General features: G+C 43.5%; 1 protein-coding gene across 1 annotated transcript; it reads left to right on the top strand.

Moving 5' to 3' along the window:
• The first annotated feature begins 1245 nt into the window (after positions 1–1245).
• On the top strand, positions 1246–6369 carry LOC127478800 (uncharacterized). The gene is made up of 5 exons (XM_051804956.1): positions 1246–1376; positions 2995–3150; positions 4393–4521; positions 4612–4749; positions 4986–6369. Exons 1-5 carry the CDS (start codon positions 1359–1361, stop codon positions 5073–5075), a joined length of 531 nt encoding a protein of 176 aa, XP_051660916.1. The 5' UTR covers positions 1246–1358; the 3' UTR covers positions 5076–6369.
• The last annotated feature ends 12584 nt before the right edge of the window (positions 6370–18953 follow it).

The raw sequence follows: 18953 nt of genomic DNA, 5'->3' as shown, positions 1-18953 counted from the left end.
CACAGTTTCTTCAACTTGAAGCATTGCAGACTGTATAGAACTACCATGTCCCTCCTGACCTGTTATCTGGAATTTCAGTTATTTGCCTTACTTAGGGCAAAAGTTCATTAAAGCAGAATGGGCACAAGTGCTCTGTACAGATTCTTCTTGGTACCAATAGTTGTACCTTTCGAAGGCTTAATCTTCAAAGTCTGGAAAACTAAACTTATCTGTTTCCAATTCTATCTAGTCTATTTAGCACACATTAATACTTTATGCATGCATGAAAAGCAATGCCACTTCTAAATACCTCATAAACTGCCAAGGTTTTAAATTTTTGATCTACTACTCATTTTAAACACGCCAAAAATAAATCTTCTTTTCCTCAAAATCTCTTCCATACCACAGTCCTGGATTAAACTAAAACTTCCTTTTTTGAATTACAAAGTATACACACCAAGAATTGAGAACCCTGAGCCCTATACCTTTTATACTCAGCTTCAAATCACAGAATGGTTTAGGTTGGAGGGAACCTTGAAGATCATCCCCTTCCAAACCCCCCTGCCATGGGCAGGGACACCTTCCACTAGGCCAGGTTGCTCAGCGCTCCATCCAACCTGGCCTTGGACACTTCCAGGGATGTGGCATCCACAGCTTCTATGGACAACCTGTGCCGGGGCCTCACCACCCTCGAAGGAAAGAATTTTTCCCTAATATCTAATTTTTTCCCAATATCTAAACTATTCTAAGCCTGCTCTCTTTCAGTTTGAACCCATTCCCCTTTGTCCTGTCCTGTAAGCAGTCCTGCCCCATCTTTCCCGTAAGCCCCCTTCAGGTACTGGAATTTATCCATCATATCATTTATTCCGTCTCCCTGAAGGCCCCTCGGCGCAGCTAGTCCAAAATCCAAAAAGCTCATGTTTCCACCCCACTCAGCGAAAGTCCCTCTGAACACTATCTCCTAATCTTCACAGGGAGAGGAAGCGCTTCCCGGACCGCCGGAGGGGGGGAAGCAGCCTGGAGCGGACGCAGCGGGCACCCCGGAACTGCCGTGGCGGCGGCCCGGCCGCTTCCTGCGGTGCGGAGGGCCGGCCCGGTGGCTCGGCGGCGGGTGCGGGTGCAGGTGGGGTGTCTCACCGGTGTGTGCGCGCTTCCCGGCGCTTCCCGGCGCTTCCCTGGACACGCCAGTTGCCTGGACACGGCGGCCGCTGCTCCGCGGGCGGGTCCCGCGGCGCTCTCAGCTGTCAATCACGGGCACGGCGCGGCGCCATTGGTCCGTGCTGGGCGGAGGGGCGGGTCCCGCGGCGCGTCCGGCTCGCCCATTGGCCGATCGGCTGGCGCGTGTCTGTTGCGGTGCGTCCCGCCCGGTCCCGTCCCGGATGGTTCCCGCCTGGATGGTGAGCGCGCCCTTCCTTTCCTTCCTTTCCTTCCTTTCCTTCCTTTCCTTCCTTTCCTTCCCTTCCTTCCCCCGCAGGCTCCTCTTCCCACCGCCGACTCCCCCCGAGTCCCTCCGCCTCCCCGCCAACCTGCAAACCCCTCTCAAGGTTCCACCCAGGCCGCCGTTGCCGCCTGGTTACCTCCGCCCCCCCCCCAGCTCTGTCACCATGGAAAACGCTCCCGAAAAAACACTGGGATTCGCAAAATGCGGCACTTGCGCTCCGCAAGCCGGGGGGAACATGCCTGGTTCGTCTGGGCACGGCTCGCTGAGCTCCTCCGCTTCGTGCTGTCGCGGTGGCAGGTTGGGATGGCACCGGCCAGGCCAGGAGCGGGAACCTGGAAGGGATTTGTACAGCTCAGACCTGGAATAAAGGGAACGATAAGGCTCTATAGTCAGGAAAGAGATCTCTCGTGGGATTTTGCCAGAGCGGCATATAAAGGGTAAAAATCTGATGTTCGTGTCAATAGCAGGGAAAAGCCAGACGAACTGCTTTTTAATCAACCTGGGCGGGACAAATCGCGTTAAAAAAAAAAAAAGAAATTTCACGGTTAACTACAAGAAAATGGGATCTTCTGTGTTACACATTGAGAATTTAAGAGAGTGATCCCAGCCAGAAAAATGGTACCAATTCAGCTGAGATAAGAAAGTGGTTAGCAGTAGCTAGGTAACAAATTTCTTGCTTGGTGTTTATTTACTTTTATGAAGCCCAACCAATTGAAGCTGGGGATGGGAGGGACTGCCTTTCCTTCTGTGCAGATTCAAGACTGAAGGACTAAAATTTGTCTGCTGGTGATTTAAAAACGAAACTGGACTTGAGGAAAACATCTTTCTAGCTCCGTGGATGGGAGGGACCCACAGACCCTGTACTGTACAGTTCACACTTAGAGGCAGGAAAGGTCTCAGAATTATCCTGGATAATGATGTACCAGCTCAGCACAAGCAGATTAGTGCTCCTTAAGGGACAGATTTCGTGTTGATCTCGCATCTCCCAGAACACGTTGTTGCACAGCTCCCTCCTACTCGGGGGACAGGGAGCCTGGAGCTGCACAGCTCCCTTTACACTTTGCTCCCTCAGAGCAGGTGCTCTGGGACATCCCCATCTCGGGGCTGGCTTGGAGGAGTGGCTGAATTTGTGTGCCATTCACAGTCGGGACCCTGTGCAACCACCTTTTTTAGCTGTGAGGATGATGGACTCACATTTTCCAGGTGAAACCACTCCTGACACATCCAGGCCACCGCAGGAGGTACAGAGGGTCCTAAGTCTCCTCAGTGGGGTGTTCATTTTCAGTCTGCCTGCCTGTTCTCCTGGCTTTACTCCTTCAGTCTTCAAAACTCCTTCTGTTTAAAACAAAAAACGTGAAGCTCAAATGCACATTTCCCAGGAACAAAGTCTTTGCTTGTATTCTTTTTAGAATAACCAAAGAAATGAGCATAGAGACCCCAGTGTCTGCCACTTGCAGCAAGGAATGTCTCTCACTTCTGCTACGGTTTTACTTTTGTTATTTATAATTTAATGTATTTTGAATTCTCCCTGGAATGGGCTGTTTCTTATCTGCTGTCTCCCTTACTTTCTGAAGGCATCCAACTATAGAAAACCTGGCTTAGCTACAGCCCAGCGGAAGAAAAGTGGCTTGAAGCCTGAACTTACAGAAGAGCAAAAGCAGGAGATCCGAGAAGCTTTTGATTTGTTTGACACCGATGGATCCGGGAGCATCGACATCAAAGAACTTAAGGTTTTCAAACTTTTTTTTTTCCCCTTGTATGAAAATACCTTTGATCTTAAAACTGTAGCTGCTTTTTCTGCTTGTCCAGCCCTACTTTAAAATACTTTGGGAGTATGAACAAGAGTAATGGCTTGCTGTCATGACTGAATTTGGGGTGTATTACGTGGTGTACCCTGCATGTAATGCTTCAGAGCAGACAGGCTTCTCTCATATGTGAATATTTAGGTCTGATAACTTGGAACTATCTGAGCATTAGAGGAACTAAACAGTTCCTGTGTTTAGGTACATGCAGTACACATTTCAGTTTTCATGACTGAGATGGTTGTTTCTGGGAAATGGACTTTTGTTGTTCTGGGATGAATGCCAGAATATCGAATATTTTCTTCACCTCAGAACTAAACACACGTTTTGCACACATTCAGGAAGGCTACAACCACATTTGCATATATGTAATCAAAAAATTACCTGGTTTTTAATTTAAAAAAGAGCAAAAGAGGGATCTGAGTTTCATTTCAGTAGCAATTCACGTAGTGTGTGTGCACTTGCATACACCCAGTAGTACAAGGGAGAGGATTATTCTCAGTTCTCTCCCTGTGTTTTTATGTGTCTTATCCTTTTCTCTGTGAACCTTTTAATTATCTCCCTGACCTTGATTTCTCACATACACAGACTCTGCCTCAATTTCTGCACGAGTTACCTAAGCCTGTGGCTTAGCTCAGGATTTACTTGGAAGTACTTGGTTAAGGACAGCGTGTTCCCTGAATGCAGATAATACATGTTAAAGTACAGTTCTTAAAAGAGACTGACTTGTTTTAGCATCAACCATTTAATGGTGTTTTCTTTTTCAAAATAAATTCAAAACAGTAGATATTTTACAATAGAAAGTGTTGCCCTCTAAAATGAACAAAAAGGAACTTTTTCAAGTTGTCCCATTGCAAAGAACTGGTCAGAAAACACAATTTTCTGATGAATTGACACTTTCCATTAGAAAAGTGTTCAGCAGGAAAATTTCTGCCTAATGTTAATTAACTATGGATTTCCACTAGACCATGTAGGAAGAACATAATCTTCAGAATATCAAGCCTACACTATTTCTGTTTGGAAAGATGAAAGAATCTGGTAAGAGATACCAAGGTGTTTTCATTGCAGTGAATTGTTATTACATTTTTGGACAAGGAAATGAAACAAGCTTTAGCTCAGCTGCTTACAACTTAATTTTGGTGGCCTTCTAACAATTGGTTTTTGGTGCAGGTTGCAATGAGGGCTTTGGGCTTTGAGCCAAAGAAGGAAGAGATTAAGAAAATGATAGCAGACATTGACAAGGAAGGAAGTGGCACCATCGACTTTGAAGACTTTTTGGCCATGATGACACAAAAAATGGTAGGAATTCTTAGTAGAAATTCTTGTGACAGCATAAGCAGCTTGAAGTCAGGAGTTTTCTAATTAATACGTGTTTTGCTCTTGTTTTAGAGCGAAAAGGATTCACAGGAAGAAATCTTGAAAGCCTTCAGATTATTTGATGATGATGGGACAGGAAAAATTTCATTCAAAAACCTGAAAAGGGTTGCCAAGGAGCTGGGAGAAAATCTAACAGATGAAGAACTTCAGGTAAATTCTGATTTACCAGAGCTTGCCTAACAGGCACAGAGCTATCCTGTAGCTCCTAAAGACGGGGTGGAAATTTATGCCTATACAAAAAGGTTTGAGAGGTCAAAAATAGGAAGGGCCAGTCAAACACAGTTATGTTTTCACATGAAGTGCTTCTGATTGATTGTTGTTTTAATGAGTGGATTATCTTGTGTTTTGAGTCCAGTGCTTGATCAAATGTCCAATGTGTTTTGTAGGAAATGATCGATGAAGCTGATCGAGATGGAGATGGAGAAGTAAGTGAGCAAGAATTCTTGAGAATCATGAAGAAAACTAGCTTATATTAATATTTGTTGCCTTGCTACACAGCTGTTCCAAAAGATAACCTGGAAAAGACTTAAAAACTGGGCTTGTGTCTCCTGCAAATTTTCTGTCATATAAAGTCAGGAAGGACAGATTTTTTTTTTTTTTTTTTGCTTCATTATTTTTTCAACAAAGTTAATTGGGGAAGAGGGGGCTGCAGTATTCAGTATTGTTAAAATGAGATACTGCAGAAGTGAAAAGGAAGGATGGACTGAACCTGCAAGGCAGGGTCCCTTTCTCTCCCCCACAACAACTTCCCCAGTTGCCATTTTGGACAAAATACGCTGTGTTTTACTATTTCACTAAAAGACTTCTCACTTAAGATGCAAAGATTCCCACTGCTGCTGGGAAAGACCACTTGGACTTTCCTAAGGCTACAGATTAAAGGGACAAGCACAGTATTTTTTTTATTCCCTTTGAGGCTTTTAGGTTATCTTTTGGTATTTGTCTCCTTTTGTTTATTTCCATGAGAGACTCTAAAATGAATTGCAAGTCTGTCTGTATTTCTGTATGAAATATTGTTTTCTCATAGCAAGTTAGTTTTGGACTTAATGGGAAGCAAATGTAGCTAACCAGCCTTGGTTCTTCATTTGGAGCTGTGTGCCATCCATAGATGTTCTTCTGTTTATCTGGTCACCCAAAACCTGAATGAAACTTGAATGTAACGTGCTTGGGTCACCAAAGTTTATTGTATAACCAGGCAACATGTTGTGCCATTGTTCTTACTCCCCAGACATTAGAGCTGCCATTACTTCAGAATTTTAGGTACCTAAAAAGTTCAGTTCTGTGGTGCACTAGAGTACATTTTGTCCTTGGCTGTTAACAGTTAAGTTGAAAGGAGGACTCACAGCTGAAGTGAAAAAACAGCTCACCGTGGATATCTGTGAAACACTGAATGTATTTAGATCCATGCAATCCAAATTCATTTCACACATCACAGGTTTGGGTTTGGTTTTTTTAGGAGCACCTTCCTTTTCTTGAGTATTTCTTGCACATACTGTCAATCTGGGACTTACTGGAGAGCCACACTGCCTTCTGTGTTATGGGGACAGAGGGGACACAACCTGACATCCAATTATGTGGCTCTGCAGGAGGGTTTATCCTTGGGTCCTGATTAGACGATCTGTTTTAAAACTTTCAAAGCCTGTAAAATTCCAGAGACCTGAGAAGTTCCCTATTAGCATAGTCGGTGGCAGTTGATGTGATCTGTAGTATTGTAAGTGGTTTAAAATGTCTTAACTTTGTATAAGTGTGAAATAAAACTGTTTTGCAAGTTAAGGACTTTGCGTGCTACTTCTGAATTTCTCAAAAATTATTTTAAAGTGTTAAATGGTTCACTAAGTGCATTTTCACTTACTTTCCTTTATTTTTTCTAAGAGAGGAATTCTTACGTGCAATAGTCTGTCACGTAATTCCTCTTCCACGTTGCTGATTAAAAGTTTCTAGTACTAACCACGTACCTTCAGAAAGGGAAATTTGAAGTTCTAGTTGATTGTGGGGAATCCCAGAGCCTATTAAGAGTGATTGCACTTTTTTTTCATGCTGCCACAGGAAGAGATTGATGACTGTGGTTTACCTATGATGCGTGTCACTTCTCTCTTCCTGTTCTTATCCCATTACCTGACCTCGGAAAGTAGGAAAAAGCCACACAATCATACCTGCCATATACACTACAAATGGGGAAAAGTTATTTCTGGTTTGCCCATTAATCTCTTAGGTCTGGAATGTCAAGCAGTGGCTGAATTAGCACAAAACCTGCAAGTGTTTAACAGAACAAGTGTCTCCTGGTGCTTTAGTTTGCACAATAGTGAGGGATATCTTGTCCCCTCTTCAGCCTGGGCAGCTGTGAGGGCCAGGGGAGGCAGATGGCTGTGAACCTCATCCTTTGCATCCCTTTTTCCCTTCATGCTGACCTGGAGAGCAGGTTCTTACCTGGCATTTGCAGATTCCCCTTGGATGGCTGCAACGTGTGCATCCAGCTGAGATCCTCCCTCTGCAACATCAGCGAAGCCTGGTTTTCAGTCTGAGTGTTCATTCGAGTCAGAGGCTGCACAAAAAGGAAAGTGGAACTGCAGTTTGTGTTTGGCAAGCACCTAAATATCAAAGCATTGTTAAGGGCAAGAGCTGCTTAGGAGATAATATTGCAAATTACTTCCAGTGAAATATGTTTTTAAATGAAAAGGTACTGGGCTTTTAATAAAATACAAAAGAGTTCAAGAAGGAAAAAAATTGTTTGCAAGTTATATTCCAAAGGATGCCAATTGCATGGCAATTTTATTTCCACCATGCAACTTCTAAGTTCTTTATCTTCTCTCAGGCCCACAGTACAGTCCCACAATCCTGTCAGCCCCACTCGAAGGCAAATCTTCAATTGGCCTTAGGAAAAAAAGACCCAAGGAACTGCCAAGGAGTGCTGTGCTCTCACTTCATTAGGTGTGAGTTTGTTTTCAGAGCAATAAATAGGATCAACTTCTAACATTGCAGAGGAATAACGGCTTCTTTTCACCAATCTTGGCATTTAAAAGAGGATGGGGTAAAGCAATAGAACAAACATTTGTGTGCTTTCACATGCCAAGAGTCTTACTAACAGAGCCCAAATAGTTCCATAAACTGATGAGGCATTTAATATTAAAATATTTAAATTGGTCACTTACAGTTTTGAAGAATAACTCACATCCTGCAAACTGCCTCGTGAAGTCACACCACATATTTAAAATGGAAACCTCCTCACTGAGTTAAACAAATCAAATATTGCCACACTACAACTGCTTTTAAACACCCCTGCATAGCATAAGTGGAGTTTGAGAAAGACTTGGGCAGCAGAAAGTGCTCTGGGCCAGAACTCACCATTGTCACACTTGACACATGGAAATGTCACATATCTCCATATAAATAAGGACTGACAGATCTGAGAGCAGTGGCAGCCTCGCTAGAGGGCATCCAGTTACTAAAGTGTGAGGTGAGTGATGCTCTGATGCTTATTTCCCTCCTCTGTGGCTTTCAGTGACGATAGAAAACACACTCATAAACACTATCCAGGCAGGGCTTGAAATATGTGGTTGGACACAGAATTATTTTCTCAGAAAAAAAGAAAACAAGGCTTCTCACACAACCCATGTGCAAAATGCTGTAATTATTAGTTGGTTGTTCAAAGCTAAACCCCCAAACCACACTTTCTGAAACTCCCACTCTGTATTAATAATTAGAGGCACACTCCCAGGAGAGCAGAGAGCTCAACTCGCTTTTCACACAGTCCCCCCGAGTGCTCTGACCACTCTGTCGAGTTATTGTCTCCCTTTGGGAATACTGCTATCAAATGGAACCACTTCCAGCAGGGAGACAGAGCCAGACTCGCTGCAGGATGCTTGTGGGATGTGGGAGAGCTGGAATCATGGCCTTGCTTCAAGTCAAGAGGAACTAGGATTCGAGAATTAGAGCCTTGTCCCCAAGGTGAGTGTGCTGACCTTTAGGAGACTGCTCTGGGATGTGGCATAACTCCAGTGGCCTTGTGGGGACCTAAAGCTATAGCTCTTGACCTCTTTGGAGTCCTTACTGCCACTAATTACTAAACTTGAAATAGCTCAAGTAATTTTTGGGGTTTTTTTGCTCATCTGAATTAGATTTCACACAGCAATTAAGAACAAAGCAAGGCTGTCAAACCTGAGCTGCAAAGGTGAAAAATTCTGGCCACAGCCTTAACATTTTCACATACATTTATTACTCCCCTCATGTTGTATGCATGTGCACACACACACATACTGTACATGCCTGTACAAATCTTGCAGTCCTATCATTCTTAAGAGTTTCACATACTTTCGACATGCAAAAAGTACAAATTTGAGTTTGGAAGCTTCACTTGGAAAGAGGGGGGATTTGCTCAAACATTTTAGTCACAAATAGGATAGGCTTTGTGTACTGTAGGGTTATCATGGTGCAGAAATCTAACCCTTATTCCCTTGGAGTGAAAATCCCACTGGGCCAGCAAGGGCTGTGGGAAGTGGCATGGGAACTACTTGTGCCTGGTTCGGGGTCTGCAACAAACTGGTGCAGTCTCAGTGAGTTTGCCTTTGCTCTCAAGGCCACTTTATGTCCTTTGAAAGCTTCTAACTGGTTTGAGTAGTGACAGAAGTTTCACTATAAAAAGAATCCCCCCAACATTAAACAAAGCAATAAAAATAGGTTTCCATAGGAAGCAAATGCAACAGCTTAACCTAAACCATTTCCAGCATTATTTTGAACCACTTGCTACCCAAAAATATAGCTTAATGCAAACAAACAAACCCAGCATAATTTACACATCCACACAATTGTCTGAAATTCCTTCCTAGTGTAGTTCCTTCTCCACCTGCCTCTGCTCAATGTCCTCAATACAGAGAAAACAGATATATGCCTTCCTGTAAATTTTTTTCAGACCTCCAAAGGAGAAGCACCATGACAGTTCTAAACATCAAGGAAAAACTGACTGCATACACTGCAGATCTGATTTAGAAACACTAGAAGGTATCTCAGTAAAAAAAACACAACATTTTACCAGCTTTTAAAAAAGTGGTATCAGATCATCTCAGTTCTAAGTCTGTATTCCCCGTTTCCTCTTTAAAGGGCTTATGCCATGACTGACCAAAGGACCCCACAGAAACACTGTTTCCACACATTTTCTGAGTGTTTTGTTTAAAATCAGTCCATGCACTGTAGTCATTGTGAGGTTGAAGATAATTGGTGCAGAATAGCTCCTTTTGGAAAGGACATACATTTAACAAAGGTTTTGGGGTTTTTTTTTCCTATATGAAAAAATCCATGTCAGTGAAGGTACAGTCCATGTAGAGCAGACAACAGGCAAAAGAGGTGTTAAAACTATAATTATTTTCTCTAAGCAGAAAATTACTATAGTCGAGACATGGTAAACATGTCCCTTACATGGCTCTTTTTCAGCTTCCTCCTTAATATTCGGAACCAATAACGTATTCTACAAAATGGCTGACAGGTTTAAATATTATTTCCGTTCCTGATGCAAAATACATAAATATTTTTTTTGTTGAATCCTCATAAACTGGGCCACTATGTGGGTGAAGTAAATGCTTAGCAGAAAACAAATGTATTATTGCTTACAGGTTTTAAAATAGTAATATTACAAATCCAAGAGAAAATAAGATTTGAAAATGCTTATGTATCACAATTAAAGGAGCTTTACCCAAAAATGAAACTTCTTTTAGAAGGGGAGTGGGAAGAAACAAGTATTTTTATTCTTCCTAGTTCCAAAACAAGATGCAACAGTTGTATTAAACAGGATATTATTTATTACGCGGGGATTTTTGTGGAGAGATTCAGAATCCTCCTGCCTATCAAATGCCATGCAACGCTCTGACTCACCAAGTCAAGGCTCAGAATGGTGCAATCCTGACCACCTCCTGCTAAGGGCTCAGCATCATCTATTCCCATTGCCCTCAGCTTAGCACTTCTGCAAAAACTGGGCCTTAAACAATGAAGGCTTTAGGTTTGGGCTTCCTATTTCCTGCGGTGGATCTGTGTAGGTGGCCTTGTTACCAGAAATCCATACTCCTACACAGCAACTTCTGACTGTGTTTCTGCAGAAATGACTATGATGAAAGGAATGAAGTATTTTTAAAATAAAAATCATGTGTTTGTTTCTCCAAACCAGTTGGGCTATCTCCTGCTGGCGGGATTAATTTCTCCACCTCTTGTGTGGCAAAATTAAGAGCGGGGTGGAAAACAAAAGGATTAAGGTGTTCAAGGGCACCGTGGCTTGGGCTGCTGGGCACAGAGAGAGGGGAGAGCCTGTCTGTACTGTCCCCTGCACATCACCAGCAGCTGAGTCACTGGCCCAGCCTGCAGAGCTTCTTTGCTGCTGCATTTCGCAGCCAGGAAAATCCCACATCCTCCCAGTGGGTGTAGGAAACGCAGCTACAGCCTCTGGATGCGTCGCCACGAAAAACAAAGGGGAGGTTGTGGCGCAGGCGATGTCTGTGGGCTCAGGGCCATGTCCCAGGACCTTGCTGACAGCATCCCAGGGCACAGGGAGCTGTGAGCAGAGCCCAGGGCCAGCACTGCCTGCCCACAGCCCCGCTGCTTTGCCAGCCTCAATGCTGCAAGGTGTGTGCCCAGCGCTACCTCCCCACATGGGGATCTGCCAGAGCCACCAGGAAATGGCCTCTCCCATCCCACCTCATTCTGTCTCTGCTCTTTGGCTCTTTGGGGATGTCACACCTCGCCCTCACTGGTCTTCCCCAGCCCAGAAGGATGTTTGACTTCAAGCACAAGGGACTCACTCAAGTCTCGACTCTTGCCACGCTGCTGGGCCAGCACAGCCCTGGTGGCTCCGGAGGTGCTGCTCTCACCTCCCACCCATCCGGGCTCACTTCCAGCCGTGTTCCATGATTGCAGAGGTGGGTGCAACCAGCCAAGGCAGCTTCAGTCTCTGAACTTGCCAGTACCAGTTGAATACCGCCAAAGCTGCTTGACAGATGATGGCTGTCAACGCATTAGCTGGGAAAGCAACTGAAGTCTTTGCTCACAGATCCAAATTGTTTCCTTCCGTGAGTTCCCTGCGGCACTTGCCAAGCTCATGTTGAGGGTGGTGTTATTCTGAGAAGACCACAAGCATCCTGGGTCAGGCAGCCAGTGCCTGGCTCTCCAGTCTAAAGTGGAGTATTGCTCTTGGGAAAGGAAACACAGGGACAGACTGGCATGGGTTTGCCCGGCTGTCTGGGCAATTGCTCCAGACAAAAGCGCTTTTGAGAAGCTGCTCCCGTAAAAGTTGACAAGAAGAGACCTGAGATCCCTAAATGCTGAGGTGGGACTGGGAGAGGTTGTCTTAGGAAAGCAACCAAACAGCCTCAGTCAGTCCTATGCAGCACAAACCTTCCCACCCCAAGTCTCCAATGGCATATAAGCAACTCAGATCAGAACTTGTCATCGGTGTCCCAGCCAATCCCACAACCCTCATGCAATCCTTCTTCCTTAGTGCCATGCTTCCTTGGAGGCTTTAGCCTTTAGCAAACCTGCTGCCCCTGTGCCTCCAGCAGCGTCCTCCCACTCTGTTTAGCCACCTGAACTTCTCCTAGGAAGTTTAAGGAGCAAGACTATTCAGACAATAAAGGGGAGAAAAATTCTCCTGACGTCCATTTCCTATCACATTTGTTGCGTGCTCATGTTGACCAAGACAGGAAAGGACAGAGAGGAGAAAATAGGTACCTGCCAAGGGAAAAGCAAACCAGCCTTTCCTAACTCTGTCTTGGCATGGATTCATTCACTACACCAAGTGCTTTTGGCCCAGCCTGATGGGCAGACCGGAGTCTGCCTTTGTAATCTCTGCCAAAGGGAGAAACAAGACCCCACAAATATTTTACCATGACTGGGTCACCACCTGCACAGTTTAACACTGCTGTTCAACACCAACATTCTCTTCCAAGGAGGTGTCAGAGGGGTTGGCTCCACCATCGGCCTGGCTCAGGGAAGAGCTGGTTACACCACAGGTTCCCCTTTGACTGGGTTCAGCGTGTCCCTTATCACACAAACTATTTCATAGTGACAGTTTACAGATACATCATGGCCATATGAGACATTTCTTAATTTCTACAGCTGCATTCTTAGAGTGAATTTCCTTCTACATGTTGGGGTTAGAATGAATTTATACCAAGGAATCGCATGTGAGCTGCTGGCTCATTGTCCAGGAGTTCAGAAGTTTAAGGCGGTTTTTGAACACCACCTGCAAATCAAAATGTGGCAGGTGACATATAAAATAATTTGGTTTTAAGAGTGAAGCACTGATTCAAACTGAATCTAGGTACTGAATGGAAAACGGAGCCTAGGACAGTAATTTTTTGTGGCATTGTTGCCATCCTGAAACTTTTGCAGTTCAAAAGGTGACATAAGTCTTTGACAAAAATGAAATCATTTCACACTTATTTCAGCAGTTTCCATTGAGAAATTGGCTTGTTCAAGGCACCATCTCTTTAAAAACATGACATTAGCTTCAGTAGATTTTACTTGATAACATTCACTGAGTTCCTAGCAATTACCACTATTATTATTTGCATACAAGTTGTTTTAGGGACTATCCAAGCAGAGCAGTAACAGCCCCATGCCCTAGAAAGCTTTCAACCTCAGCCGAAACAGATAATAAATAAGATGGTGTTGGCCAGAAATCCAAGGACTGTAAACATCCTTCTGACAGTCACTTCTTAGAAAAGCTGTCTGAAGATGACTGAAATTGGGAGCCTTTGGAAATACCAAAAAAAAAGTGCACTCTTAAATAGGTAACAAGAGGGTGGCAAAGCCTTGGAGCATAGGTTAAGGAGAGGTGGAAGGGAATGTGCCAACAGCAAGTGGGAGATGATCACAAGGCTTGACTTGGATGAACAGGCATGTAATGCAGCAAAGGTATCACAGAAATTATTTAAGCAGAGAGGTAGTCTTGGCAAATTAGCTTTTCAGTAGCAGGCAAGGACTATGAGAAAGCCAAGAAGAATCCTGCAATAACAGAGACAAGAAGAAAGTTTAACACTGTGAATAAAATCTTTACGTTACTGAACACGCACATCCAAATTTAAGCATTATCTGGACACAGAACAGTCCTCAACAAAGATGATGCCCAAGTTGCAAGTCTGAGTGAGAAGCAAGGCACTGGGCATCAATAAATATCAAGTAAAATCAGCTCTGAGCTGTCTGTGGGTGCCTAATCCATGCTGCAAATTGGCCTTTGCGTTTAGCAGTAGGGAGCTGTCAGCAATCACAGTGCTGCCACTAACACAACACACCACACTTGTGACAACTGTAAAATCCTTTTCTAAGTCTGACACCAAGGGCATGAGTCTCCTCCTCTGCCTTGGGAAGTCCAAGCAGTCTCCAGGAGGGAGCTGGTGAGAAGTGTGGACAGCAGGAATGGCAAGTTCTGCTTACCCTCAGCCTGACTCCCACTGATGTTTTTCCAGATTTCTTTTAAAGGTTAAAACCTGAATTCTAAAGAAGATGTGAATGAATTTCCACCTTTAGCTGAAGGATAACACAACAGGGGATCTATTTCAAGTCACAAACAATAGGCATACACCAGAAAGCAACAGAGGAAGTTCCTCCAAGGCTTAGAGTAAAAGCTCTGTATCCAAATCCCTGCCAACAGGCAGCTTGGCACAAGGTATAAACCATCCAATTTCAGTCAATCTCTTACAATAATGTTCAAAACATAGAAGCTCTTAACAATTTCTTCTTCAGCAAACTAGACAAGGTGTGTTAATTACAGAGTCACAGAATGGTTTGGATTGGAAGGGACTTTACAGACCATCTCGTTCCACCCCTCCTGCCATGGGCAGGACACCTTCCACCAGACCAGGTTGCTCAGAGCCCCATCCAACCTGGCCTTGAACATCTCCAGGGATGGGGAGTCCACAGCTTCTCTGGGCAACCCTTTGCAGTCCCTCACCACCTTTATAATAAAGGATTTCTTCCTAATTTCTAATCTAAACCTGCCCTCCCTCAATTTAAGACCATTCCCCCTTGTCCTATCACTTCATGCCCTTGTGAAAAGTCCCTCTCCAGCCTTCTCATAGCCCCCTTCATAGTGGAATTTTCATTACAGTATGAATATCATAGTGCTAAAACAAGGCATATCACACCCTCTCATGACTGTTTGGCCTTCTAGTTTTTCTAGTTGTTCTCAATGCTTTTTTAATGAACATTTGCTGATGTTTAATGGCTGATAAAACGATGACTTGTAAAACTGTTTATGAATGACCTATTTATTTACATCACATCATAGCACTTGCTGTCAAATGCAACTTCCAGAGCATGACAGAGAACACAACAGATGAGGAAAACCAGGATCCTGTTGGTACTACACAACTTGCACAACTTAGTCACAGGTGGCTGCTTGTTTTATGTGGCTGTGGAAATGCCTCTGAGGGCTTACTTTTGGCAGATACTGATCTCCCTTACCTTAACCAAAAGATTTTAAGTGGTTCAGAAATGCTTTTGTAAATAGAAACCCTGTGAAACAGTTCCAAGCACCTCCTCTTTGTCCCTGTCTCTGAATACTGAGATTTGCCCTGGTACAAAAGCACGGGAAGATGGAGGAAAACAGAGGTGAGTAGTGAGAGAGTAATGCAGAAAACAAGTTTTTAAGAAGAGCAGGCCATGCAGGTGTACAACACAACTCTGCCTGTGGCTCTGCTGTGAATGAGGTTAGACAGCTTGGAGAGAAAATCCAGATACAGAGCAAAACAGTTTCAACATGAGCAAAACCTGCCTGCTTCTTCAGAGACATTTCTGTGGCAATGCTGGATGATGTATCTGGAGGTTTTGTTTCTGCAATGGATGAAATGCACAATTTTGTTTCTACCTTCAAAGAGGACAGCTCTTGTTTCAGAGCTCACAGACCTAGGAGAACTCTAAGGTCAGCACAATGTCTCAAGTGTTACTTTAGCCAGTTCAAAGGATCCAAAAATAAAATCTGTAAGACTCAGACAGGAATGGCAAAATGTGAAAAATATAATTAAAAACGGGGGAGTTGGGAGTTTTTGAGATTTTGGAACTGACCCTGAGAAGAGCAAGGGTGAAAAACCATAGGATTTCAATAATATACCTCCCACTTGGATAGATCTCAATATACCATGATTTAATGCCATAAAGTTTATGTAAGTGAATACCATTTCACTTTTGGAACAAAACTGTATTCTCTAGCAAATCGCTCTCTGAATCCAGAAGAGGCATGATTAATTAATATCCTGTCTTCAAAAATAACTCTCTGGAGGGGCATAAAATTGTCAGGGAAAGGCAGCACACTTGCAAAGCCCAACTTTCATAATTACAAAGTGCAGCAGCAATAAGCACTTGTTCAAACTTAATCCAGCCTGTTGCTGACTTCCATTATCAGCCTTTAATTACATGACTTTGCAGATTTCCCCACAGGATTCTTGCTATTCACAGGAAAAGCACCCAATTTATTGATCTTTCTCATTGTTTGCATTACTTTGTAAACCAGGTAAATCCAGCATATGTTCTTGTAAAAAATCCACACTTTTTTGTGTGGTGTACTGATCCAAATCTCCTTGTTAGAGGAGATTGGTGGAGCTTGATCAAATCAGGGGCAGGATTAACTGCTGGGGTAATGAGGGGTAGGTGGAGGACACGGTTTATTTCAGGTTTGGTAACTGAGGAAGCAGCTGAAAACCTCATACCGTCAAACCCACAGATATCCCCTATCTGTGAAGCCAAAAAATTAACACCGTACTGCCTTATGCTCACACACAGATAAAATAAAAACTACAAATGCCCTTCCTTCCCGCTCTTTTCAGGGAGTCTGACTCATGATTTGCAGACTTTTGGGGCCTTGCAAAGGCCCTTTTCTCACAACCACAGCATCCTCAGGTGCTTTGAGCAATTCCACTGTCAGCCTCTAGAAAGGTATTCTGGTAGTAGCACCAGCAAGATGTTCAGGGTTTGTCACCTGGCTGTGTTTGAGGAAGGTGTTTTTGGGACACTAGTGTGGGTGACACCTTCCCTCTTCTGCAAAGAAACATGACAGCTTTGTTCCAGAGGTGAGAACTATTAAGAGACTCTCAGTGAAAGTGCTTTAACAATTGATATATATTTTTCTCTTATTCTCACACATTGAATAACTATTGGAAGTGAAGATTAATAACAGTGATAATCACTCTGCTGCCTGACAGAAAAACGTGCACCAGTGTGAGCTGCAAACAAAGTGCTGGCTGCAATTCACAACCAGAGCAACACACCCAGAAAACTCTTCTACCCCTCAAAAGCAAACCCCTTACTTTTTTTGTTCAGAATAATTCACTACAAAGCAGGCATAAGGATTTTAGGAAAAATATTCCTTGAGGATGAGGTTTTCTCAGCAGGTTAACTCCCTCCATTTGACATAAGCCCTCAGCTGCACATCTTCCATTTCATGGAAATCTGGGGCATTTTGAAGCCCAACATCACAAACTTGAATCTAGAGGAATCAAGCAAAGTCTATTAAAGCAGTAAAGTATCTGACCTGTAGCTGGAGACTTCTGAGTTTATATTTTGTTGTACTGAAATTCTTTATATATATATATATATATATAAAATCTTTTTCAGTGTCATATCATGCATTCCTTTTAGCAACCTTTGCCTTGAACAAGCAAATGTCCCCTGGTTCCTGCAAAGCTTCATCCCAGTAGCATGTGCTTATGATCTGTGTATGTTTTTCACCTTAAACAGACCTTAAAAATCATGTTCCTATCCTAATGCATTGCTCTTTTCTTCGTAATTTAGTTGCTAGGTTATACCTGGTTGGTCAAACACGCAGTAAACAAATGTTCCTGTGAGTCTCAGTTCAATTCTGAGTAAGAGAAGCCCCCACAAGCCAACAGATGCACTAATACACAGCGGAACCAGCGGTTAGGCTGAAATTTTTTGATTTTAAGAAGCCTCTTCGCGGACCTGTTTGCTTCCTATACCAAAGAAACGCAGAACTGTAGATACAGCCTCTTCTCTTTAAACCATTGACAGAGGCAAATTGTTTATTCATTATTTTTTAATCTCGCACAGTGCTCATTTCAGTACTGCCATTTGCCATTTTATGGATCAGTCATTTGGAGGCAGAATGCACACTAAAAAGGTAAGACTACAGAATAGTGTCTATTTAGTTTTGGGAAGACTTTAGCTCTTGTTTAAGCTGATGTTCCTGCTCTGCATTTCAAAGGGTGGAATCTGGATCTGCTGAAAAGCAGATCTTTCTAATGGGACTGATGGGTCCCCATTCGGTTCATCCATTTTTATTCTTTCTTGTGTGGGTTACTAAGAGAGAGAAAGAAGATCTTGCACTCGTGGTTACTTCTTCTAAATATTGAATTTCTAGGATTTATAGACAGACTTTTCCAAGCATGGCAATTCTTCTTGCATATTTCCAATAGGCAAAATAGTTCATGGTCTCCTCTAAGTCTTTTTTGTCCTAATATAACTTTATCCAGATTAAATATTAGACAGTGCTCTGCCTCACGTGCCCTTTCAGCAAACCATTTTCCCCTTTGCTATTCAATCAGAAAAGGATGATGTGTGGGAAACTTCAAGGTTGCACCTAGAGATACAAACCAAAATTAAGGACCCCTTCCTCAAATGAGACCAACACTTCTACATATAGACTGAGTCCTATAATAGGCCTCCAGATGTAGTAATTTCAAAGATGCCTTCTGGTAAGAGCTATACCCTCTGCTCTTGGATTACCTCTGGAAAAATAAGTATTCCTAGTTGGAGCTCATTAACTCAAAGAGAAGTCCTAGTGGGGATCAGACAGGCTCTAGTTTTCCTGTAAGCTAGCACTCAGAATTAGGGTCTTTGGGGTGGTGTATTCCTAATAACAATGATAAAATCAAATGTTGTATGGTATTTTCCATGCTTCCTGACTCCTGGTTGATATAAATATGCAGCCAGACTCTGTGCAACATGAAACAGGAGAAATACACAGCCAAAACCCATCTGATGCTCTTGGCTGCCCACACAAGTCCCCTGACTGTGCTGAGCACCTGGGACCTTTATGCCACTGCTTGACATTAGGAATAGACCTGTCCCAAGCCTTTGCACCCTGCTGCAGCAGACAGGAGGAAATCTGCTTTGGCTCTGCCGAAGCAAAGCTAAAACAAAGCCAGGCAGGTGACTTTTTGGCTGCAGATACACTGAAAGAAAATGGTGAAGAAACCGAGTGCAACCTCAATCCACACTGTGGCTGTGGCCTGCAGCAGTCCCTGCAAATGCTGTGGTGTGCCACCAATTCCCCCTGCTCTGCTGCCCTGGGCACACCGCTGATGTGGTGGATTTATCCGCCTCGGGAAAGAAAGCCTGCCAACAAAACCACCCTGGATCATCTCCAG

Source organism: Manacus candei, unplaced genomic scaffold, assembly GCF_025592945.1.
Source record: "Manacus candei isolate 608988 ecotype Guabito, Panama unplaced genomic scaffold, ASM2559294v1 h1tg000062l, whole genome shotgun sequence".
Lineage (NCBI taxonomy): Eukaryota > Metazoa > Chordata > Aves > Passeriformes > Pipridae > Manacus > Manacus candei.
Note: the sequence above shows the minus strand (reverse complement) of the source record. Positions and strands in the feature narration are given on the sequence as shown.

Coding starts and splice junctions, on each gene's coding strand:
- LOC127478800 (XM_051804956.1), top strand. Junction 3,151..4,392: donor TCGACATCAAAGAACTTAAG/GTTTTCAAACTT, acceptor TTTTTGGTGCAG/GTTGCAATGAGGGCTTTGGG. Junction 4,750..4,985: donor TAACAGATGAAGAACTTCAG/GTAAATTCTGAT, acceptor TGTGTTTTGTAG/GAAATGATCGATGAAGCTGA.